We start from the raw sequence: 26,805 nt of genomic DNA on the forward strand, positions 1-26,805 counted from the left end.
CTTATGTTGGGATACACCAAGTGATATGAGAAGACAGGTCTTTGACAATTACCAAACGTGTACCTTCCCTTTAACAGCTTTAAGAAAATGGTGGACCCTGTAGACCATACAAGTCTTGGGCATATTCCAACTTTGTGGTACCTTTTGGAACCTTCATTTACGCTATCACAGCTAGGAAACTATGAGTGGTTGATACAAGCCTGAACAGTAGCTTAGCATTAAACATTATTTTGGCTTGGGATACAATAGAGTGGACGGTTTGGAAGGAAACAGATAATATGGGATCAAGGCTATAGGGGCCGCCAAGGTCAAGTTTTGTCACGCACTCATTGTTCAAGAGAGAGTCTCGTACATCATTTTTAAAGGGAGGGTATTTCTTTGGTGCTTACTCTAAAAAACAATGGCCATACAAACTAACTTGGTCTGAAGCACTGCAGCTGTTGATAATGTATACAATTTTTAAAAACGATAACCTTCGTAGGAACGTGGTTTTAGATAAATTGATTCAAAAGCATTTCAATCTGAGAAATGTTTCATGCACCTGGAAGGGTTTCAACTACAATGGCATTTTACACAATTTTTATTGTGAGGTTAGGGACTTCCAATTTTTTCCCAATTTCAAAAAGACTTTCTCTGTTGGAAAATGATTGCATCACAAAATCTTGGAGACGGTCTATAAACAAAGAAGCTTCAAAAGTTATAGTCGCAGCTGAAAATGGTTTTCTTAAACTTTCTAAATGAAAGAACAGCAAGGTATAAATAGAAATACAATTTCTTATAATAAATATTTCTATATATTACTTCAAGTATCACATATATACCATCTGTATTTCTAAAAAGAATACTCTGTTAGGTAAGATAATAATTAAAACACTATGTTAATTTGTAACAAATAATACATCAATCTTAAATAAATAACAATTTATTGCAGTATTTTTTTAATTTGTTTGTGCGATTATCATACTTGAAACTGAGTCTTGAGTGGTTAAGGGTTCGAGTCCTGGCCTGAAAGTTGTTTAAGTGCCACACAACTACATATAACAGCAAAGTGATATGACTGATTGGTTACATGTACATAGAATAAGACCTATTGCTGATGCTGCATACTCCTAAAGAGATCATGGTTTCAGGAATGAATTTTGCCTGATGGACTGCAGTAGTTACGTGTATTGAGATATTTTTTTTTCTAAAAAAATGAATAGTATGAACAACACTTTAAACATCACTTTAACATGCATCATCTGGTTTTATAACTGTCAGTGTTTATAAATATGAACAAAAGAAGCATTTTAAGTCAATTTCAAAGGACACGATTGCACTAAAAGCACGTAATATTGCACAAATATCAGACAATAAACTATCTGTAAATATTTCTAAAGCTCACATCATAAGATGCCATCTCTAATATAACTGATTTTATATACATATATCTATTCATATAATCTAATAAACCACACAATATACATTGAAAAAAAGCATTGTAAAATCATTCAAAGTACAGCAATGAAAGCAGTTTTCAAAAAAGGGGAACTAAAAATGAGGACAAAAGGGGGCAACCTGCCCTCAAAATTGTAAATTAGCTTGAAAATACTGAAAGTTTTGAACACAACACAGCTCGGTTTCTGATCTTGACCAGATCCATGGTAAAATAACTTATAATACTTACACAAAGAAATATGATAATTCCTTTACATAAATCATATATTGTTGTTGTCAAAATTAAAAGTTAGTCATTCCATGGGAAAATACTTTTGCTGATGCCTGTCTCAACATTTTTAGATATACCTTGATGGGACATACTTTTAGTAAACAAATAATTACTTTGGATGTATTGAAAGCTCTGATTATCATACCTTTATATAACATGGCGGGTACTTGAATACAAATAACATACTTCTCAAGTCCTTTTCATATAAAAATGACAAATAAGATGACAAGAAAACATTGTATTATAAGTTGGTGATCTTATTTTGCTTCTGAGAGAAGATGGGATGCAAAACCATCAATGGTATTGGACAATCAGCAAAATTGTAAAACAGATCATTGAAAAAATAAATGAACTAAAATTTATCACAATTATTTGCAAAATGTAACAGATTTACAAAGTAATAATGTATACTGTAATTCTCGAACTGTAAGCCTCCCAGAATACAATCTGCAGCACCGGGAAAATCATTGAAAAATTGTTGAGAGGTCAGTGTATAAGCTGCACGGATTATAAGCCCCAACAGAAAGTGCCAAGGGGGCTTCGCCATTTTATTAAAGTCAAAGATGCAGAAGCTTACTTTACATATTGGTGTTTAAGGAGCTTGGCATATAAGCCACACAGAGCATGCTGAAGGCCTATAGTTTATGGTCCGGAAGTTAGGGTTGATATCTTGACAAATACTGAGATTATGAAACAAATAAATAACATGATGAATACTACCCTTCTTTTGTTGTTCACTTTCTGTTGACCATAGAACTGGATTGGAAGAGAAATAATATAGTTACTGAATGAATGCATCAGTTTTACAGGGAACAGCCTAAATCCACATTCAAATTTATGTGTTGTACACAAAGGTTGCCAGCTGAAAAACAGTATCACATTTCGACAGGTATCCTGCTCATTTCTGCAAAGCAGAAAAGTGTTAGGGAATATTTTCTGCTATATAGCAGCTCTTCTTTGTTCTACAAAGGCAGCATTTCAAAGGACAAGTCTAACTGTTTCTACTGAAATGTTTTAAAGGGGCACCAAAGGCAATGGCCAGGGGCATGACGGCATTTGCCTTCATAGGGTCATGGCGCAGGTGTTTCAAATCTTGATCTACAGGATGTGTATTTTTTCAAGATTTTAAACATCACTGTTTTAAAAAAAAAAACTTCAAATCCGCCAGTTTAAAAAAACAGAACAGTCAACTTCATAGCAAAAAAAAAGGTCTTAAGAGATGGGGGGGGGGGGGACACCGACTGTAACCTGTTTTGGATTTATTAATATTAACTTTGGTTTTGCCCATAGATTCCAATGTGTGCAAATCCAAGGGAAGTCCCTGGGATCCAGAAGGTGTTTTAGTCCTCGGTGTTTATACCTCTGAATTTTAAAGGTAAAACGTAATGGATGTTTTTCTCTTGGGGCAAAGTTTCAAATCCCAACAAAGAAAGAGCGAGGAATGCGTGAAGACATAACCCCATCACCAACAAAGAGAAAAAGGTGAAATAATCTGAGGCATTCCTCTTAGCTGCTTACCTTAACAAATCGATGGGCAGAGGGAAGATGATGGTTGAGTTCTTCTCAGCGGAGATGGTATTAAGTGTCTGAAGGTAGCGGAGCTGAAGAGCACTGGGTGATTCCGCAATGACGTCAGCAGCCTCCTTCAGAGCTCTTGAGGCATTTCGTTCCCCTTCGGCGGCGATGACCTGTCATGCAGAGAAAGACAGTCCAGACATTGATATCATAAAGTATTTCTCTGTTATCTAAAACATAAGTCTGACAATACTTCAGGCTCAATTCAATCTGTAATTATTTAGTCCTGCCTGGAATTATTTTCAAAAAAACGAGTAAAAGTTGTCAAACAAACAGAGTCCTTAATTGGCAGGACTCTTGATATATTTTTTGTAAAGATTTGTGCCCAGAATTGTTTTCTTTTTAATATTTACCCATAAAACAGAAACCTCATTGCTGTCTGAAAGTATTCATTTTGCGTTCTTTTTTTACAGAATAGACATTCATTTCACACCAACAAGTTTTCAAATGTCACAAATTATAAGTGCATACATGTTTTGTCTGACCCCCCCCCTCCCCACCCCCCCCCCCCCCACTACCACAGAAAAAAAAGGTTTCCTGGTTTACTTTGTTTTTGTCAATCCTACAATAAAACCAACTTTTCTGTTACTATCCAATAAGATTTTACAGACAATTTTGATTTAGTTGATACATAATAACATTTCAGACAAAACCATTTCAGCATTAATTTGTACAGTGACTAAACTCCATATGTTTGTTATAACTGTTGGAATACTCATCAATACTAACTACCTGCCGAAGCCTAAAATAAACTAGCTTTTAGGTTCAAAATCTTCCAACTAATAATAACCAGCTGTATTCAGAAACTGATGTGGGTGTATTTTCATAAGTTCTAGCATCAACTCATCGATGTATTGGATTGATATGGCTTAAATTACGGTTAGGCCAAAACCAAAAAAGATTGTGTTTCTCGTCTACAGTAACTTAGACATTAATCTCTGTATTACAAAACAGGGGGGATTCTACTGAAAGGGGACATCACACCGGAGACTATGACAAGTCTTTAATAAAAGCATACCCTGTGAAAGTAACACCAGTCTAAAGACGCTTTAGTAGCATTTAATGAAGGCGCGAGTCTGCCCGGCATGAGCTTGCACGGCGTGAGCGTGGTGTCAATCTCCTATTACATTACGCTCTTCCCTAGTCACTATCCCAAGGATGCACAGTTCTGACAGGCATCTTAATGCCATCTTAAAGCGTTTGCAGATATTTCTTTAAAAGATTAGATGTAAAACACGTTGCATTTGTATGGCAAGTTTTGAGGTCGTACAAATATGCCTAAACTTGCACAGCAGGGTGGCTCATTGTTTGTAGCTTCAACAATTCTACCTCATTGCTTCAAGCAATACATGCACGATGAAGCAGCGGTTTCCAAACCACTTTATTTTATTCAATGTTCAAATTTATGTTTTTTCTTGGGCTGGATTGATGAAAAAGCTTATCTTCAGCACTGTGATTCAGACATGGTCATACTGATTTTGGTCTCATTATTTCATAATCAATGCTGGGGGCGGGGTTGACCTACGGCCCGAACTGACCTTTGCCCTGGCTTCTCTGGCAGCTTCAGCCTCTGCTGCCATGGCTCGCTGGAGCTGAACAGGCAGACGAACATCCTTACTGGAGTAAAGAAGGAAAGGAAAACACAAAAAAAAGATCCATAAATCAATATTGTCATGGACATCATAAATGATTTGCATAATGGAGTCCTTTTATTATGAGGTAGGGAGCCGGTCTATTAATTAAGGTCTTGATGCATGTACACTCGCGGACTCAATTGAGAGAAATTATACGCATTCAATTCAAGTGTTGTCATAAATTAAAATGAATAAAATGCATTTTCTGATTTGTGCGCTGTGGCATACAGAAAGGGTAAAGGAAAAAAGAATCCAAGGGATCTACCAAGATTTGTAAACATTTATTTGGCATTCTCGACCCAAATTTTGGAAGTTGAAAAAAGGGCCGGTAAAAGGACATCAACATATTGTGATCAGTTAAAAAGCAGGGAATAATACCTTTGGCAATTACTCAATCAATTGATGACCAAAACAAATGCTGGTAAAGAGCACTGGAGAGCTGTTGATACTATGATACATTGTTGGAAACAACCCCCTTTAAAGTAATTATGTAGTTTCAGAGAAAGAGGTTAAATTGTCTAAGAAAAGCTTTTCTCAGGCATCTGAAAGCACACAATTCTACGCAATACAAGTATTTTTCTTTCATTGTTTATTTGCAACTTTGATGACCAATTGAGCCCAGATTTCACATGTTTGTCATTTTATTTTCAAATGTTGGGATACACCAAGTGAGGATACTGGTCTTTAAAACTACCAATACCCTGCTTTCTAGTGAATTTATAGCTGCTTATGATTTTGAGGAGCTAATTTTAACATCGTATTGGCGTGACTAACGCTCAATACTAGATTAAGAGCTGCAGGTACATTCACCATAGCAGGTGGCTCATCACTGGTAGCTGGCGCCGGCAACCTATGCATTACAGCTGGACAGATCTAGGATACTGATGTCGTATTATTATCTAGTAAACCAACAAGACAGACAAGCCAGTTCACCCAGTTCATTGATCTCATTGATCCAAATCAGTCGCTGAAATATATACACACTCTGCCACGATGGACTGACTTAATTACAGTTCCACCATCTTGAAATTTCAACTATTGGTAGTCCCTTATAGCCTTCCTCCATGGTTTATCACAGTTCATTTCAATCCTAGGAGCCAGTCTTAAAGAAATGCCAGCAAGGACTGGATTAAAGTGTTCAGTAGGCCCAAGACACCAGCGTATCGAAGGCCCTAGCTTCCTCAAGGCCAATGATTTCATCGCGTTGGATTTGATTACAATGTATAATATGTATTAAGGTATAGCTTGGTACAAGCTTATTCCCAAAGTCCAGAAAGACACTGTTAAAATTGAAAAGATACATTGTGTGTGTGTTATATTCATTGTGCCATTTGATTTTTAGAACGTAACTTATAACAAAGGAATGGCATGCTTATTTGGGAAAAGAATGTTTTATGTATTTCTTGCCTTTAGTATCTTACTTTTTTGGGGGGGAGGGGGGTCTTAAACAAGTTTTATTGTTTAAAGAACTTATTGTTTTTAATGTAATTGTCTCTTGAAATTTGGGCCCGGGCCACCATCTGAGACAAATAGATGAAATTAAATGAAAACAAAAAATGAAATGAAATATAAGTTTGTATAGTCATTCCCGTCAATTATTTTCCTCCTTTTCAAATGTCTTGTCAATATTAGACTAAATAAGTAACTGACACAACCACTGAAGAGCAAACCGTCCCTAAAAACACAATCGGCATTTCAGCAACTCCATACAACCGACTATTACATCACAATTCAGCATAATGGATTATTAGTTCTTAGAAAGAATAACTAACAGTTGTCATTGTCAGATTAGTGTTGGATCAGACCGAAATTTTCCCTTTGACGACATTTTATTCTAAGAGCGATATTCTGCATAATTGTATTTTTATATCTTGTGTTTGGCCGAAGTTTTTTTTTTAAAGAGAAAAAGTTGTTTTGCGAATCGCCTTGAGCGCCTTTTAGGCAGACTTTGGCCCTATATAAGATTACATTATTTATATTGTTATTATACATTCAGTGAGGAAGAAAGTTCACGTTGGGGGAGGAGGTGCTCACAAACCCTCCTCACTGGCAAATGACCTACCTTCTGAATCAACACACCATTCCTCCAGAAGTTTTCATAAACCTTTATTTAAGAGATTTTACCATAATTCTTTCCCAAACATTGCAAGCAAAAGCTTGTTCAAAATGTCAAATCCCCTTCCTCCAATTCTTCTTTTTTAATTGTAATTTTAAACCATTACACCCTTTTTGTACAAACCAATTTGTTTTACTGTTTCTGACAAAAAGCAATACAATGGTTTTTACACAAGCTGTGACTACCATAAGAATTACGAGTAAATTCTTTCGTCGATTAGTAATTACGATCCTTTCAATAAACATAAATTGGCTAATAATGAAATCAAATAAACCATTACGAGTATGTCTTAGTAAGTGCTTTCTTTCTGGAGTGCATAATGATCCACATAGTTATGGACAGGACGCACATATATATCCATTAAGCAAAATGGTGGATGAAATGCTAGTAGAACCTTAAAGGCATGGTTATACTTGGGTAATGAAATTAAAACAAAAGATTTATATAATTTCTTGCCGAAAGCCTCCTTGCTTTTAAAGATCAAAGTTATTTCATCTGAAATAACTTACTATATTTACTGATAATAACTGATACTTTCGAAAACAATGGCATCATTTCCCTTTAAAACAAACAGTGTCTGCACTGAACTAATGCAAACACTACACTCATTGGATGTGACACACCATTCTGCAAACAACTATTCATTGACTCTGCATCACAACTTGTATGTGTTACCTTGGATATTATACTAAACAAACACATTGCAATTAGCTTGTTATAATGTGGTCCAAAAGGTTTCTTAAGTGCATGGTACCTTCTTGGTAATTTTATTAGAAAGGCATCCGACACGTAGCTGAACTGCAATATTTTTGCTTTACTCGTTTCTTTATTAATTCTGTTGTTATTTTGTTATTTCTTAGGGCGGAATAATTTGGGTTTTTGTTTTTGCTTAATTTCTTAAATGTTTTTTATTCCAACTTTAAATTTTGTATTGTTCCTTCAAATTGTTATTTTACTCTTCATTTTTTATTCATTTTAAAGTTTGGTCTTTTGTTTATTTTGACTAGATAACTTGTACTATTATTGTGTTTTGGGTTTGTTTGTGTTTAGCAGGTTTTTTTAATAAACATGTTTGTGTGCCTGACTTTTAACAAAATGAATCTGGTAAAATGACAGTGAGAACACTGACAGTCCAAAACCAGTGGGAATGTCGCTAGAAAAACCAATCTTCCCAACCTGAATGACTCAAAGGCAATTTAGTTCAATTAATGTTTCACTGGATACCTGCTGTAGGTATAGTAAGTGAGAGTTCATTAATTTTATAGGCCGTCAAATTTATGTGCTTTATATGGTATGGTAGAGATCTCGTGATGCAAAAATGCTGATTGCACAAAATTCATTATGCACTTAGGACGTCTAGTTTGGGTGCAACAGGACTGAACAAAAAACGTGGTCGACTCTAATTGTATTTTGCTGACCTACTTTCTAACTAAATTACTAAACAATATTGTCGCACTTTATGATTTCTTGGAAACTGTGCACCCTTGCTTCAAACAGCTAGATTAAAAATTATGGAGGGGAGGCCACAGTTAAAACCTAATTTGAAATGCAAATGAAAAACACTAGAATTGCTCTCTGTCCCTTCCTCAGGTAAATAAACGACACTATTGTTCTCTTTCTTGTATGTTTCCTTTAAGCTTAGTAGCGCTTAATGCATTTTTAAATGCATACGTTTCCAGCCATGTACATTGTGTATTCAGAGCCACCTGACATTTGTCGTCAACCCAGCAATGTTATTATCACCGCGCTCGCAAAGAGACGCCGAGTTACAGAGAAGAAACAGAAAGCCCCAGAATATGCCTAGAGGGCACTACGCGGTGTACGCTGATATTGCAACGTGATATACCATGGGCTTTCTTGATGTTTAGACATGATGGTCGATACATGCTACATTGATGCCTACACTCCGATAATGGTTTAATTAAAGTGTCGGGTAACCCATTGGGGTACTGGGTAATGATAGCACCCTCCAGTGGGTGGCTAGGCGTAAGAAGGGATACAGGGTTAAGTCATGGGTTTTTACCTGAAGGGGTTACGGTTAATTTAGAGGTAACTGATGTAACTATATGCAGGACTGGGGGTGTTTTGGGTCGTGATAGCTTAGCTTACGTGTGACACACTGAGATTAAATGTTGTTTTCAGTTTAGGTTTTTTTTTGTGTGGGTTGTTACAGTATTTATCCAATATTTAACAAAGGCAAATAAACGGGAATGACTCTTAGTTGAAGACGTTTGGTTCTCTGACCTTTTTGTTTGAAAAAGTGATGATCTTCAAGTGTTCTGGACTGAAGATTATCTTAATATTGAGGATTTGGAGTTATCATCAGGTTTGAGTATCACTATCTTAAACAACCTTAGGGACATACCTCAGCTAGTTCCAGAGAGTGATTCATTATCTTAAACAACCTTAGGGACATACCTCAGCCAATTGCTCACATTAACAAACTAGCTTGAGTGAAAAGGATACCAGGTCCTGACATTTATCAGTTGGACAATCAGATTATTCACCATGAAATTCAGAATAACTAGCAAACATTTCCCCCAACATACACACAAATACTTTGTTTTCCTTGAAACCATTTTTCAAGTCAGAATCTGATTGCAAGACAAACATCTTCTTCATATCCTTCTTTTTTTCTGGGCTTAATTTTTAGGTAAATTGTTTCAAAGACTCCCAACTGTGACAAGTAAGTACTAAAAACAATTCTAATTTTCTAAAAGCCTTGTTAAAGACTTCACGATATTATAAAAAGACTTTACTTCAGATAACTCTCCTGAGGCTTGAAATGGACCGACCCTTCCAGAACGAATGTTTTGTCGGCCAACAATAACTTCCTGTCGCTCACTGCCTCTAAGGGTTTATAATATAAACAAACATTGTTGCTGCATCTTTAAGTGTGGTACTGAACTAGCAACAAGATTTATCTGAAGGAGGTTTAGCTAGCTAGTCTGTCACAACGTGGGTATTAAAAGAGAGAGGTGTAGCAGAAAGGGGGGAAGGGGAGGTGGCAGAAATGTTCTTTTAGGGAACTCAAAATAGCTTAATTTTTGCATACTGAGACTCTGAGAACATTAGACAACACAAATGTAAATTATATCACTTTTCTTTGTGTGTGGTAAAAATAAAAGAAATGAAATGAAATGTTTGCTTGTATGTTTCGTTATAAGTTGTTATTACAACGCTCTTTACAAGTCCGAATGCTCTTCATGTTGAAATCATTATTACTTTTGAAAGAAAACATTTCAACATATCAATTCTAGGAATCGTCTTTCTTATACCCATACAGCGTGAATAACTCCATCCAATTGCCCCTATGTATTTCCCAGCGATAGTATTTGATGACGCGTGGTCACACGTAGGTTTGTAACGGTATACAGCATTAAGTTAGAGACCCTATAATGGTATTAGCGTCTCATACTGCCTCGGCTACAAAACAAGGTTCCCAGGGAACGATAAAAAAGCCAGCCTATAAATGATCAATCTTATATAGAGCAGCGGCTGGGGGTCAATATGATTAAGCGCATTATGGACTCTCGAAGAAGGACAGCGTTTCAGCAGCAAGAAGATACTGCAGAGGAAAGAAGGATTGCAATTGAAGATGAGACAGGGTAGTGAGATGGCCTAGAAAACAAGATAAAGGCCTGGCATACACAAATTAGCCTGTACCGAATTCCACTTAAAGAATTAGCTACCCCAGTCCTTGGCAATTAAAACATACCAAGCTCGCTGTAATACTTTTATATAATGGAAGTGTGTCCCTCTCCCCCGATTTAGCTATTAAGGGAACTAAAAGACAAAAAGAGGTTGTCATTATACACTTAACTGTAGCAGTTCCCTGTACAAAATTATGTGTAATGCTATGCATATTAAACTGAAATTACTACTTTTTTATGATATAAAAAGTCCAGAAACATTCTGTCAGGGTATTACACAAGTTCAAAGCTGCACTTCCCAAACGATTTATAAGAACTCAGTCTTTAGGAAAAAAGAAAACAAAATTAATTTGATCTTCTTGGAGTAATAACTGTTTTTGGATTTATTTTTTTTCCAGTTGTGGGGGGAAAACTTCCCCGCCTTTTTTCCTTTTCTTATTCCTGATTACTTTCACTTACACTTGAAATAAGTTTCAATGCACACAAACAAAAACAGTATAAAAACATTCAAAATCTCTTCACAAAAACATCTTACGTCTCATTTGATTTGTTTTTTCTTTTTCTGGGTTAACATCTTCATCTTCGGGTACATTCTCTCAACCTTCTAGAAACCCAATCGATGGTTTTCTGAGGCCATAAATTGATCGGCTCTGACAGCCTCTAATGTGGGCTCATCAAACATGGCTTACACATCCCACCCCCGGCATGAATAATGGTACAATCCAGCATCAGTACCAGTCTTCAATAACCAAGAATGCTGACAAAAATATAGAAAATGTCCACCAAGTTTAAAAGACGCACTTCTAAATCAAAACTAGGGAATGCCTGGGTTAAAAACGCCAGAGCAGTAACTTTTTTTTGCATTTTTACCATGGGTCCTTTTGGTTGGTAAGCAGTACAACAGCTAGTTAAATTTCCCCATCTATATAGATCCGAATACTTACATTTCCACTCGTTCAACTTTAATACCCCAAGGATCTGTTGCTTCGTCTAAACTTGACTGGAAAAAAAACACAGAAATACGAAATTTATCATTCTACCCGAGTGAGATTTACCTCTTTTATAATCTTTCTCTTTTAATTAAAGTACGAACCTGGCTCTAAACTGAGTTTAAATTAATAAATGAGTTTAATTTCTTTTGAGTATCTATGTATTAATAACCACAAGACAAAATGACATAAATTTAACGACATTAAATAAAATAAATAAAATCAAATTAGTTGTAGTTTGTGGCATTGTGTAGATGTTTCTCATTTTGATTGAGTTCTTGTAACAACTTCTCCCCTGGTCCAGTGAAAACTTAAGCTACAAGAGTCTCATGGATCCCCCCCCCCCCCATCCAACAAGTCTGCACAATAAATTTCTCTTTATCAGAAAGGTTTTAATGGTTTGCACATTTTCTACAAAATAATATTTGGTACAAAATTTGTTAGTACAAAATGTCTTATTGTTGACCTGGGTTATTTTTCTTAACACCATCTGGATAGTGTTGGTTCACTTAGTAAAACTAGAGTCAATCAACACGGAATGTGCTACCCATTTGTCTGCCAATTATTACTGGTCAAATTTGGGTCATGTGCAAAGCGGGGTCCCTGGCCTACCATCACCCTAAGCTACGCTCCAAACAATTTGCTGACAGATTGCGCAGTGGGGTAGATAGCCTGAGAAAGCATACACAGAGCATCCTTCATCAAACATCAAGCATTGAGGATGACACTAGACCAGGCTAGAGTAAAAGTCAAGAGATCATGGTTGATTCCACCTGACAACGGCCTCGCTATTGATACGCTCTTAAGTGCAAATTTGTACGCCTTTATTTACAGGGACGGAGTTCTCTTACAGCTTGATGCTGACGCAGAAGCTTACTGTTTCTTCTAAACCATACTGTGTATGTTTCTACCCTTAACTCTGGCAATTACTGATTTGACGGTATATGGTTTTGATTTTATCGTGAAATTTTGCACTGAGATGTTTCTTCGGCCGATTCACGCGTCTGCTTGACTTAACATTTTGGAATTGAGAGGATTTTATACATTGTCAAATCTCGATATAATTTCAGGAAGGCAACAAAGCATGCAAATTGTAAGAGCAGTTAGAGACAGTTGGTGTGTTTTGTTATGGGTAGGCATGTTTGATAAGGAACAGAGCCTGGGTACATGTAGATCAATATGTAAAAAAACGATGGGCATTTGAAAGGGCAAATATATTTCATTTCTACAATTTTTGTATGATAAAACTATAAAATAACGTGTGAAACATTCATGTACAGTAAATGCTGAATTTTTCACATACGCAGATCTGGACTCTGGTCAGTTCTGGACTCTGGTCCTTTTGAAGGATAAAGAATGGGGAACAGTTTATAATAGTCAGCCTTTTTTTAATTTGCTGAGAGGTAGCTGTTTGAGTTTGCAAAACGCCACTGAGACAACTCAATCTTATTAAAACATTCCAGGCATGAAGTTTATCCACCAAATATTCTCGTAGTATTCTCATTATCTTCTGATTTATCAATAGTCAATGACAGACAATTAACATCAAAAGATGATTGTGGTTTAAAACAAATAACCCAAAACTACAAAGGCCCCTCCAGTTAGGCCGACGTCAGTGCTGAGCTGACACAACACTGACAACAATCTCACAGCATGATTGTATTTTAAAACAAATAATACATAACTACACAGGCCCCCCCCCCCTTCCTTGGGTCATGCTGACGTTCCAAGGTAATCCAGCTGCCCTTCTTCCCCATCAGCGCCCTTCCGCCCTTCCTGCCTGAGTCGCCAACGGGCATGCCCTGACAGCAGACAATGTCACAGGATGGTTGCTCTATGCACACTTCCAACTAGCGGACAATTTAGGATCGATTGGAGAATGCAAAATGCTTCGTTTAAATTGCTTGAGCTGTGATGCAGCTTATCTTGGCAACTCTCAAGACAGAATCTAAATTATCTCACAGTGTTATTTAATCACATCTCGCACGCACATCTTAAAGAGAGAGAGAGTGCACATGTTTGTTCTTTGAGGAGTGAACTTATGTTCATCCTCTATCAGTAAATGCACCGTGAACCAACCTTTGAAAATTGGTCGGTCGTGTTGCAAAACATGAAACACTTTTCAGTTTAATTATACATCAACCAAAATATGATAAAAATCCTCTGAATAAATCATAATGTTCCAAGAGCACAATGAAGAGTGAAAAGGGGAAGGGGGGTTGTATCTTCCAATGTTACGTCCTCCAATTTAAATGAAATATTTTGTTTCTGGAGGATTGATAGAATCAAGAAAGTTATAGAAGCTTTCATTTAAAGTAATGCACACACAAATCCATCAATGAACTAGCTAGTAGCTAATTAAAAACTGAAAAATTAGTTATTGTCCGCATCAAGTTCTAAGCTACCATTTAAAGTAATGCACAAAAATTCACCAACGATAAGAAGTAGTTAATTGAAAACTTAAAATGTAATTATTGTTGGGATGCCAACATTATGTACAAAACAATTTTGTATGCCACTTTTTTGTGGACATTTTCAGTGGCATATTTTTTTTTTTTGGGGGGGGGGGGATTTTTTCTTCTTTACCTCAAGTGTGAACCAATATGTATTGGGGAAAAATTGTCCAAAAGTAGACTTGAACACTGGGGTAATCCAGAAACAACACCCAAATCATTCCTTTAAGTTTGGTGAAATAAAGTATTAAATACTTATCATGTTTGTTCCGAAGGTTGGTGCGACGACACTTTGGCTGGACTTGAAATATAATCTCTTACCGACCATGGGGGAAAAGGCCGCCAAAGCCAGGGGTCTCAGTAAGAAGTGAGGGGATAGATAGTTCATTTTTTGAAGGATTTTAACACTTTGTTATTTACGATGATTTTCTGCCTCTGAATGCCCTTGTTGCAACCTCCACATAGTCCTTCATGTCAAACAGAAGTGTTGCATCATCAAGAAATTGTGTAGGTCAGGGAAAATAACACGTTGTTGGAGACTACGTAAATATCATTCCGATAAACGGAAATATCATATAGATTATAGACGCTGGGAGTAGGCACACTTGGTGTATTGCGTTTGTTCCACAACATTGAGGCAATCATCACGTTGTCATGGACATCAACACAAGCATGGAACATTATTTTCTTAATAATAAGGGGTCACTCAGAATTAATTGTCCACTGTTTCATTTAGGGTGTTTGGTTCCTACCCCCTCCTCCCCAAAATCAACCCAGAATTTGCACTTTGCTTCTTAAATGTGACCCACTAGTTTGCTGAAACAAAGACTGCCCTTATGAAAGATACAGATTTTCCCTGTAAATCAAGTACGTGTAGCAAATTTGCAATAGCATTTTGTCAGCGCAAAATGTTTTGTCTTGAGCTTCAATACACATACAATACAGAATTACAATACATGTAGTGGTGTGATATAATATAAAATAAAATCCTAACCATGCAGTGTGGCAGTGCTCTGCAAGACATGTATTATTGCATTAGTTCTCAATAAATTGATATTAATATGTAGACATTGTGACAAGACGAGTGTGTGCCCTTTACAAGGGACGAGTGTGGATTATTCCATTGCATTTTTTATTTATGAAAATTGTGTATAAGCCTAGGTAACACATGCAATCAGAATGCTGGGTGAACTACCCCATCAATGCTTAATATTGGGGTGGTGGTGGTGGGGGGAGAGGGTGGGGGCAGGTACATGCCCCAGTCACCTGTCTATAAGCCACTCAGGGGTGTGGGTTAATGCTAAGAGGGGGTGGGTTAAAGGACAAGAGACAGTTTAGCTGGTAACTCACCTGCATAAAGTGGCTAATGCCTTCTCGGTCTGATAAAATCTCTGCTAGGTTCTTGGTACCCAGCACGTTGCGCAGCGTGGTCTGGGCCAGGAGGCGTGTGGATGCGTTGGCGTTTTCAACGTTGGCAATAGAAATGGTTGCATTCTGGACACGGTAGTAGACCACTGCATCCACTGATACAGTTACACTGTCTCTCGTCAACACCTAATCAGTAGAAAATAAGCAGTCAACAGTCCTGATTTTGCTTCAAATGCAACAACTTTTTAAGCAATTTGATTAGTTTTATCTTGAGGGTCTAAAACCTGAAGTTTGCAATAAGTGAAAACATAAAAAAAAAATCCCCAATCTTGTCGTGTAACTCCGCTGAACCGAAACTTTCATTTTACATCCATGTATTTGTTTGGTTATATAAAGTGAGGGTACAATTGATATTGACAATGACCAATCTTCCAATCTTAGCCAAGTAGTTTTTTAAACTGAATTCTTTTTGGAGATACTCAATGGAGAACACACTGATTAGCCCTACCTCTTGTGGAGGAACATCGAAGGAGACTGTTCTTAGGTCAACCTTGGTGTAGCTTTCAATGCATGGGAGAATGAAGAATATACCTGCAAATATACAACACCAAAATGGTAAAAGAAAACATCTATGCACCAGCTTCAAGATTATTCATAAAGATTTTATACCCAAACTTCTACCCACCCCTCCCCCAATGTACAAATTAAATTTTGGATTTGCACACACTTTAAAACAGAGGACTACAAAAAGAGGTATCCATTTTCAAGACCCAGAACTTTCTGCCCCCTCTTTAAAATGTAACCGTCCTGTGCAGCAAGAAGAGGCAACATCTTTACATTATATGAACAACAACTCATTGTCTCAACAACAACTGTCAAGCTACTCAGCCAATTTTTGTTCTCTAAAACATTCTCAAAAATAGCTAATGACCTGGCGTTTTGACTCAAGCAGAGTTTTTCTCAAAGGCTAAACAAAATTGGTACAGCTAATTCTATTTTCTAACAAATATTTACACACTACGTCTATCTGCCGTCTCAACTCCCAACACAGTGCTAGTATTATTTTTATTCATAAAATAACAAATAGTATAAAATTTGTCAACAACATCTGTTTTGAATATCTTGTCAGCCCCTCCTTCTTTATGTCTGTCGTGTCCCTGTCAAACATATTACACATAATTGCATATATCTGTCTCATTAGACTGAAATTGCTTGTGACTAGCATCTGGAATGTTTGAAGGGGTGATACGATGTTAGACTGGTAGGTCTCTGTGGTATAGTTAAGACATTCAGCTTGTAACTGAATATTCCTTGAGGGGAAGTGAACATTTTTCAACTAAAAGCTTCCTTAGTAAACAAATTGGAGCTGGTTTCAATCTTTAAAACACGGTTGTTTGTTTGGAGCCATCAATCTTCTTTGTTGTCCCTTGTAAATAAAGAGCATTTTGCAACACTTTTTGTGTTCACAATCACACCCCTTTTGAATTTGTCGTGAACACTGTTGCTTGGCACTAGTTTTTTATTATTTTGTTTTCTATTTTATATACTTGGTATTTCTTGAATCGCTTGTGACTATATACCCTTCCTTTAAACAAGACTGCATCCAGAAAGACTTTAATTTGGCCTCCTGTGATGCAGGAGACTAGGATCTTAATTAAGAGACTGGTTCAAACTCATCTTCAGTTCTATAATAACTACAACTCCTTGGAGGGCTGGCTCTAAGGAGGATACACAAGGTCCAATTCATTCAAGTTTTGTGATGCACTCATTTTCCAATAGATAGAGTTATGATGAAAACAGGCAAAAGTTACAAGTCTCCAACCTCACATCAAAATGTCACATGTCTTTGACACGTTTTCATACAAAAACAAATGGGTGTGCAATAATACTTAGTCTGTATGTACAATAAAACACAGGGGAAGTTGTTGTAATAGTCAAGGATAGATTCTTTTCGGAAGTATTTTGACAGTTTTTTGTTGTTTTCTCAGCAAGTAGACACTGTATTCAGATGCAACTTTCATAGGAGCCTTTACAGTATTTTTATTCATGGATTCAATCCTATAAATCAGATTGAGGTTGTCCAAACTATCTAATAACCCGCACCTTTAACTACATCTACAAGTACATTCATCATGGAGGTACGTTACTCCCTGATGGATTCTACATTGCTTCAATGGTGATTCGGTTTATATTACAAACGCTATCCTAGTGTTTTATTGGTTTCCCTGTCATGACTTATTTTGACGGCACGGCATGGATCACTTTTCTTCCTAGTAACGAGGTTTGGAGATAGAGGTGTCCGTTACAAATTATGTGAGGGATTTCTTTTATTTCAGGATTGATTTCTGGAATATTTGACTTGTTACAAATCAGTAAACAGTGATGGCTATATTGGTCATATCTGGCAACAATGTAAGTTATTTTGAAAAGTTCATGGTCTGATATTTGTACAAAGTTAGAGGAGGGAAGTAAGAAGCATAAAGTATGTCCTTTATGCAGGGCATAAATTTGGAGGAAAAATACAGAGGATTGTTGCTCAAACTTTTACTGGAGCAAATTTCTTTTTTTTCACAAGATCATAGAATTGAAATAAAATGTTATCGGACTCAAAAGTCAAGATTATAAACTGTAATGTCCTACAATTGGTCTTTCTTCAAAAAAAGTGGTATTTGCTTAAACTGTTATTATCAGTGGAGCTCAATGCAATTACTTGATCTGGTCTGTCCACACAAATAGGGCCATATGGTGTTACAAAAATTTTCCAAAACGATGACATGCCAACCCCCCCCCCCCAAGCTAACGCTGCCTAGTAAAGACTGTGATTGTCAAAGTTGGTAATGCTTATCACAACATAAGAGCTTTGTACATAGACCTTACTAACAGCTAAAAGCCAATTTTATCATGCTTCTTCTTGCAGCGTTGAAACCATTGCCATAGGGTATACGTACAACTCTGTACCTTGCTTTACCCATACACTAATAATACAAGTTGTACCCACAAGGGGGGCTGTAATGTGTGCAGGGAAGGGGAATGGAACTCATTTAGAGACAGAGTGAGGAAATAAGGTAGAAATGGAAAATAAAATAAACTGGCATATATTTTCTTCAAGACATTTGACAAATACTTTGTCTCCTTCCTTAGTATCCCACAAGGTGCTCGTTTATTGACAATTGTAGGAGATCAATTCCCGTGATGATTATCACAGGTTTATTTAACAAGTCTACAAATTAAAGCTCATAGATTTATGAGAATTTGTGATGACTTACCTGGGCCTTTTGCTCCACCCGGAAGGAGTCGTCCAAGGCGAAATATAACAGCACGCTCATACTCCTGGACAACCTACAATAGAGAACAGTTAAAATATTTAGGCCTGAAGATACCTGTGTATGTACATGTATAGTGCCCAGCACTGTGCCCTGTAAAGATGTCGATGTTTAGTTTAAGATGTGGAAAGGAAAACTCACACAATCAGGTAGGGACTGAAAACCCAATCAGCATGCAAGGCTCTGGTCTGAAGTGGGATTCGAACCGGAGTCCAAAGAAGTGGAAGTCATGGAAAGAATCAACTGAGCTCCAATAGATAAGAACATATTGGTCTTGTCATTTGGCAATCAGTATTGGTGTCTAAGCCCTCCTTTTAGACACCATATTGGTCTTGTCATTTGGCAATCAGTATTGGTGTCTAAGCCCTTCTTTTAGACACCATATTGGTCTTGTCATTTGGCAATCAGTATTGGTGTCTAAGCCCTCCTTTTAGACACCATAGTTCAAATTCACAGGAAACCAAATCACAGGATATTTCTGGGGAATTTAAAGCTAAACAGCCAGCTGGCCTTTGATTACATTTTGCAGTTTACCATACATCCTGTTGGTTGGTAAGCAGCAGCTAATTCTATATCTCAAAATTACAGCCATTAATTTTCAACGGCTTAATTTTGTATTTAACAGCTCATTAAGCTTTAGATTTCCCTCAAGATAAATGCTCCCTCAGCATCCACCTCCCCCAGCGAGCTGTGAGAGCGGCATCTTCAGGTTATTGATCTAAAAGTTTAAGGGAGCAGACTAACTATACAAACCTTTGTATTTTATCATTCAATCTGGCCATCTCGCTCCCACCTATTATTATTACGTTCCAGCACAACACTATTTTGTCCCTTCGAAATGCTACATATCATTCCTCATTATTTTTCATTACCTCAAAACTTTATTAATGAGGGAACCAATATCTCGTATTTTAAATCACATCTCCTCTCCAGAAACCCCTGGGCTTTGAACAGTCTTCAAGAATCAATTCCTTTAGAGTGATTTTCAGACCACTGACCACCATAACTTACTTTCAAATAAAAAATGTTCTTCAGAAACCCAAGGTCAAAGAGCAGTCTTCAAGCATTAGTTCTTTAAGAGTTAATTGCAGACCACCATAACTGAACTTTAAATATTAAAGGTCCTTCATGAACCCATCATCGACCTTTCTCAACACATAACTCTATCCATCCTCCCTTCCAATTTATCTTTATCTGATCCAATTGTGTCGTTTACTCATACCCCGTTCCGCATCTTTTAACAGGACCTGATTTTCTGCTCCGTTGAACTTTGCTCAATTACGTTGCCCCAACTCCCCCCCCCCCCAACACCCTCCGGCTAAGGAGAAAATATATAAAAACTAATCTTCCGTTCTGAGTGTTCCATGGCCCATCATCTTATTCAATCAATACTGTTCTTGCTTTTCAGATCTAAACTATCCCCACCTGAAAGTGTTTTTACAGCACAGCTGCTAATATTAATAATATTATAGACTCCTTTGATGTTGTCTTTATGGTAAAGTAACATGAAGTTTGTCAATTCTAATTCAGTGTGTGTGTACAAAAAACTAAACCTTGAATAAATTGATACATATTTACGTTGACAGAGAGTTTTTTGTTTTTTGTTTGCCCATGATGGACTTCTTTTTTCTTCTAAATTTTAATTTATTACTAACAATGCTCCAAATAAATACTGTCGTTCAAGACAGTTTTGCTTCTTAATGTTATGTGGACAATAATGAAACAAGTATTGTGGGGTTAAACAAAGAAGAAAACAAATTTAAATAACAAAGTAATCACATTCTCATTTTATTTAAAAGTAAATGAGGGAACTTTCTTCAATAAAAAAATGTCCACAAATTTCATGCAATGTCTTGCAACCTACCATTTGAGTGAATGCACCCCTCCTCCAAATCAAATGAGATTTGCCTAATTTGTTTTCTAATTTGACCACCGACTGTGGACTCTGCGTGTTTCACTTCCACAGAGTTTACTCAATAGAGGGATAAATAAATGAAATTTGAACCAACCGCATAAATTATTGACAAGGAAATGGGAACCACACAAGTGTTGTGGCAGTAACCTAGAAATGTCAGATGTGCCTCGAGCTAACTTGAAAGACTCTGCCCGTCCAAAGTAAAATGTGAGATGTTTTTGTGAAATTGAGTGGAACTTAGTGGGTAGTAGATGGGGTAGACGATTGTGGGTTATTGTTAGATTCAGAAAGTGCCCCTAAACAAACAGGAACAGTAATTATCACAAAATATTTTAACTTTCCATTTTCAATTTTAGACCTCACTTTTTTATAAAGATGGTCCTCCCGAAAAAAAAAATGCCATTTAAAATACTAGCAAAGTCTAGAAAAACTATTGACTTATTTGCAGGTTTATTAGGCTTGGGCAGCCTGACCAGTATTACAACTGTATTTGCCTGGTGGCTGTAAATCTAAAGAGGGCATGAATTCAGAAAAGATGTTTAAAAAAATATAAAACAGATCACCCATATGCTTGTTTTAGTTTCCGCAATCAGACCTATCCAAATACACCAAAATGTCTGCTTAAATACAAACAATTTTCATTCTTTTCTATAAAAAAAAAAGACCTCTGAGGTGCGATTTTGCCTGGGCATATTTTAAAAATGAAAACCTTAGAATGGAAATCAATCCATAAATTATCTGCATATTAATTTTAAAAATACATTCTCTTTAAATTAAGTGTAATTAGAGAAGCTGCTACAGTATAAAAACTGGGGTTTTCTTGAAAATTTTGGTTTTCACAGGCTGTTCCTAGACAAGAAATCCCAAACCAATTTGGTACACACTGGCAGGTATAAAGTTACATTTTATTGATGTTGTTTTCTGCTAATGTCGGCCGGATTGACATTTATTGGCATTGGCTTCTCCAGTTTAAATATACATTTCTGTTGCACACTGTCAAAACATTCTTCTGATTAACTCAATTAGGTTAAAAATTATTCAGTACTTCATTATTTTTGTTACGGTGGATCCAAACGTAGGAACTCAACATGCGGATTATAATGCAGTTTATGCATATCAACCAGCAAACTGCTTCAAAATTATTAAAATGAGATTCAATTTCTCAATTTATATTTCGTTTCAGCGAAGGGAATTGAACATCAGTTGGATTCCTGATTAAACCTCGTCAACGATCCCATCAAATTATAACGGTGTAGAAAAAATTTAAAAACAGTAAAAGAATAAAGGGGGAAATTGCCCGAGGGACAGGGCTTGGTTAGAACTGTCCGGGGTAGAATGATGGAGTGATTCAGCATGGCTTTAGATACAACCAAAGCGTATTAAAAATCATCAATCAGTATTGAGGGATTTTATTTCCTCCCTTGAAAAAAGAAAATGGATGAAACTTGAACAGTGACGATTTCACATTTTGTCAGCTTAGAGCTAAATAGGAAATATAGTTTTTTTGTGGATTAAACAAAACATATAGTTACATAGCAACAAAATATTGTGGGTTATAATCAGTTTAGCATGCAGACTTAAAAGTTGCCAGTTGACTTTATGCTTGAGTAAAAGGGTCTGAATACGTTTGGTAATGACTCTGAAAATTTATGGCAATACAAACTAGTTTGGATAGAAGTATCAAATTGGGAATCTTGTTCACTTTGAAGTACTGCAATTATGGAAAAAGTCACCACTTTTTATTAATAATGCATGATTTATGAATCGGTTCTCAAGTGTTTACGTCCTTGCATCATACTGTTCAAAAAAAGTGACTGTTTTATTTACATTATCTGAGTCTGCATAAATCCCTTTAAAGTTTAGTCTTGAAAATGGTCGGGAAGAGGAAGAAAAACATCTTAAAGGAAGTAGCGTTTCCCTCGACTAGAAATGAAAGGCAGGTAAAATTCAATTTAATAGACTAATAACGTTACCATGGTGATGTGAGTGACGTTATGGGTTGAGCAGCTAATTGCAGAACGGGGAAGAATACAGAAAAGAGAAGAGTTGTTTGTAGAAGGAATACTAACAATACAGGGTAGACCTTACCTAAATGTATCAACACTTATTGCAGGTTGGCATAGGTTATAATATCATTCAAAACCACATTTGGATGGTATTGAATGGTCAGACAGTAGGAGGGTTGACTTTGTACTGTGTAGTATGCATTCACCACAATTGCAGACTGACATGGTTTATTATTCATATTATGAATTATATTGAATGGTCAGACAGTAGGAGGGTTGACTTTGTACTGTGTAGTATGCATTCACCACAATTGCAGACTGACATGGTTTATTATTCATATTATGAATTATATTGAATGGTCAGACAGTAGGAGGGTTGACTTTGTACTGTGTAGTATGCATTCACCACAATTGCAGACTGGCATATTGTATTATTTATATTATGAATGGTATTGAATGGTCAGACAGTAGGAGGGTTGACTTTGTACTGTGTATATGCATTCAACACAATTGCAGACTGGCATGGTTTATTATTCATATTATGAATTATATTGAATGGTCAGACAGTAGGAGGGTTGACTTTGTACTGTGTAGTATGCATTCAACACAATTGCAGACTGGCATAGTTTATTATTTATATTATGAATGGTACTGAATGGTCAGACAGTAGGAGGGTTGACTTTGTACTGTGTAGTATGCATTCACCACAATTGCAGACTGGCATGGTTTATTATTCATATTTAATGAATGACAGTGAGTGGTCAGACAGTACAAGGATTAAATCAGAAATTGAATAAGCTCTATATATGAGAACATTATCCCTGAGTTCATGTCAAGATATTTAAATGACCCCTGAATAAACTCTTTCATTTGAACTGGATGAATATTTACTTACCTTGATGCAAACACACAGGGAGAATGGACATGTAAACAAGACGATAAGCATTGACAGACCGGTGAGGATCCATCCACAAATACCAATGCCCCCTTCAGGTTCACCAGCTAGGAGAGGAACAAGAGAATAAATGCTTTACTAAATCATTCAATTTGATATGAACGCTCTCATTGTTATCTGCCAGTTGTGGTACAACCTGTGCATATAAAACTATATGTGTGCATTCAAAATATCACACCCTACCTATTACAGGTTGCAAATAGCCCAGGTTGGACTCCTCCATTAACACTGGAAAACATCCTACCTGGGCTAGCTGACAGAGTGCATGGTTTTTAAATGATCGGACAGTAGGAGTGTTGGCTGTGTTATGCATAAACGTCATGATATTGCAGCCTGGCGTTGTGTATCTGATATCCAAAACCACAGTAGGTGATATTAAATGGTCCAATAGTAGGAGGGTTGAGTGAATGCTGAGGTGATAAGTTTAACACTTCGCAGGATGGTCTAGTGTAGCTTTCAATCAATAGAAGGGTTGACATAAGAACCAATAGCTGAAGTGCTATCTGCTGGGCCCAGTTTAATAAGCACTTTAGAGCAGAACAACAGCCAATATACTTCGAGTCCAACTATGAGGTTTGTTCTGCTATTCGTTCTGCTATCATCTCAACAACAGCGGAACAAAGTTCGGATAACTGTCCATATGCCAGATGGGGCCACCACTTTTTCACTCATTTTTACAAAAAGGGATATCTCATTGAGGTAAATTAGATACTATATCATTTCATATCGAATGAAAAAGCGGTGGCGCCATACGGAAACTTTTCCCAAAGTTCCCATAATTTTGCATTGTTTGTGACTGGTTCCCTGCTTCATTCCTGCTTTCAAACAGAATAATTCAAAACTTTACGAAACTGGACGCTATTGTCAGCCAAGTCAAAATATAGGCCTAGTACTAGTACTAGTAGGCAGATTTCCCAAAGCACTACCACTACTAGACCCATGGAGGTAGAAATAGCTACACCTCACAAAAAGGAGATGGTCGAACTTTGCTAATAAGAATTTAAATCTTAGCTCTCTTGAGAAACTGAGCTTGTTGAACTGTTTGTAAAATATAACAACAGACTCTTATGAAGAACGACCAAGCTGGCACATTGTTACAATAGTAACCTTAATTTAATTGTCTATGACCCAGGCCGGGTAATGGCACCACAAAAACTAAAATCAGGACCCAAAGTTTCAGACGAGCCTACCGCGGTACCATTGAAATGAACGGCACCTCATCATTCTTGCCATGCTCGCCAACCAAAACAGTAGGCCTACAATACATTACACTGTACGTTGCTAATAATCTAGGCTCACTGTAGAAGAATCCCCCCCTCTCCATATACTCACCTCCGATCACATCTGCCCGATGGTCTGGGGCTGAAGAGTACCCAGTTGTATGCCCCGTTCGAGCTTTTCTATTATTAGAATCCATCAGCTCCACGTTCTCAGTGGGTTCTGGTGTAACGCGATTTGACATGGGAAACAGATTTCCCCGATCCGACCACCGACTCGCACGCCGTGAAATGAAGCACACACTCCCCACGATTGTCTCTCTCCAACTCGCTCGCGCTCGCAATGCCCGGGTGAGAAAAACACCACAAATAATTACCAATGATAATTTATTACGATTTCATGTGCCCAGTGTGGAAGCACAGAGGTCAAACGTTCCCTTGGGATGGAAGCGGTGCGATGGCGCTCTAAACTACCCCGCAGCGATCCTCAACCGTCGATACCTCGCCTCGCCGCAACAATAATTCCCGCGCTGCTGCCTCAAATTTCGATTAAAGTCTATCAGTGAGCGCGCGCGTACGTGCAGAAAAAAATGAAAACCCCATCCCCCATTGAGTAAAAGTCGGTTCTGCAGTGTCCTTGATAAGCCATACAATTCGCTTCAAAGACTCACTAGTAAAAGTATCTGTTACAGTCTACTTTCAGCTTCGTTTTACAACTGTTCTTTTACAAATTTGTAGAATTGTGAGGTTTCGTGAATTGTTTTTAAAATAATATTGTTCAAGTCCTCATGCCGGCGCGCCGATCTTAGCAGAGGAGTTCAACAGCGCCATCTATTGACGAACATGTTTGAGAACAGGGATTTCACAAAGGTAGTCCTAACTTAGGACCAGTCCTAGACAATGCTAAGAGATAGGACCAGTCCTAAGTTAGGATGAGTTACTGGTCCTAACTTAGGACCAGTCCTATCTCTTAGCATTGCCTAGGACTAGTCCTAAGTTAGGACTACCTTTGTGAAATCAACCAGGTACACTAACCTCTGAGACCTGTAAGCCCCTAATTGAAGAAAAGAAAAAACTCTCATGCATAATAAAAAGTTTGTTGTTTTTTTTTTCAAATTTATTTTGTCTAACCATCCCCATGTCAAGAAACGGTCCTGGAGGTAAGTACATCAAAATAATATACTAACCTCTACTCTGAGACCTGGTATTTGAAAACAATATATTATCGGAGGGGGCCCATACAGGTTCTGTTTTCAAGTCTCTTATTAGGGTATAAAATAATACATCCCCATGTCACAAGAAACGGGTGTCACACATTTTTTTAGTAGGCCTACATCGAATGGAATAACCTCTAAGCCGGTAGATGCAAATAATGTTTTTATCTCATAATGATTAAAAGACATTACCCCGAAGATACAATATCGATATCGTCCTATTGGATGACACATTACTTGTTTTACCGCCATTTTTTTTTATAATGGAAAAGTGAACCGGTATACGTGCGTTTTACCAGCACATGACTCGCTAATGGTCACGACTGCACGTTTCATCAACCGATGGCGGTCATGCAAAAGTTTTGTAATACCTAGTGCTGACCCTTAGGAATCAACTTATAATTGTTGGTTTGTGAGTAAAGCGCTAGTCTTGGTGCAAGACGTTTCTCGTTTCCCTTTCACGCACACCGCGGTCAAATTCACCGACAGCGCGCGCGCCGACTCACCTGACTTTAGTCCACTCACCGCCCCCGGAGAAACGGGGCGCGGTGAGTGGACTACAAGTCAGGTGAGTCGTTGCGCGCGCTGTCGGTGAATAATTGGCCGCGGTGTGCGTGAAAAGGAAACGTGAAACGTCTTGCACCAAGACTAGTAAAGCGCTCGCCTCTCACACCAAGGT

The 26,805-nt window shown here is 37.3% G+C and overlaps 1 protein-coding gene across 1 annotated transcript; it reads right to left on the minus strand.

Annotated features, from left to right (window-relative positions):
• On the minus strand, positions 1-25,429 carry LOC117303121 (band 7 protein AGAP004871-like). Its single transcript, XM_033787218.1, has 9 exons — positions 25,028-25,429; positions 23,636-23,742; positions 18,763-18,835; positions 16,005-16,087; positions 15,479-15,682; positions 11,631-11,686; positions 4,822-4,900; positions 3,227-3,396; positions 1-2,464 (listed from the first exon to the last, which is right to left on the minus strand). Exons 1-9 carry the CDS (start codon positions 25,155-25,157, stop codon positions 2,443-2,445), a joined length of 924 nt encoding a protein of 307 aa, XP_033643109.1. The 5' UTR covers positions 25,158-25,429; the 3' UTR covers positions 1-2,442.
• Between the last annotated feature and the right edge of the window lie 1,376 nt (positions 25,430-26,805).

The sequence above is a fragment of the Asterias rubens genome, chromosome 19, assembly GCF_902459465.1.
Source record: "Asterias rubens chromosome 19, eAstRub1.3, whole genome shotgun sequence".
NCBI lineage: Eukaryota > Metazoa > Echinodermata > Asteroidea > Forcipulatida > Asteriidae > Asterias > Asterias rubens.

What these genes read in the sequence shown, in the direction of transcription:
- LOC117303121 (XM_033787218.1), bottom strand. Translation starts at nt 25,157, where the DNA reads ATGTCAAATCGCGTTACACCAGAACCCACTGAGAACGTGGAGCTGATG. An exon ending in TCGGGCAGATGTGATCGGAG is followed by an intron (nt 23,743 to 25,027) that starts GTGAGTATATGG and finishes TTCCTCTCCTAG; the next exon opens with CTGGTGAACCTGAAGGGGGC. An exon ending in AAAGTTGAACGAGTGGAAAT is followed by an intron (nt 4,901 to 11,630) that starts GTAAGTATTCGG and finishes TCTTTACTCCAG; the next exon opens with TAAGGATGTTCGTCTGCCTG.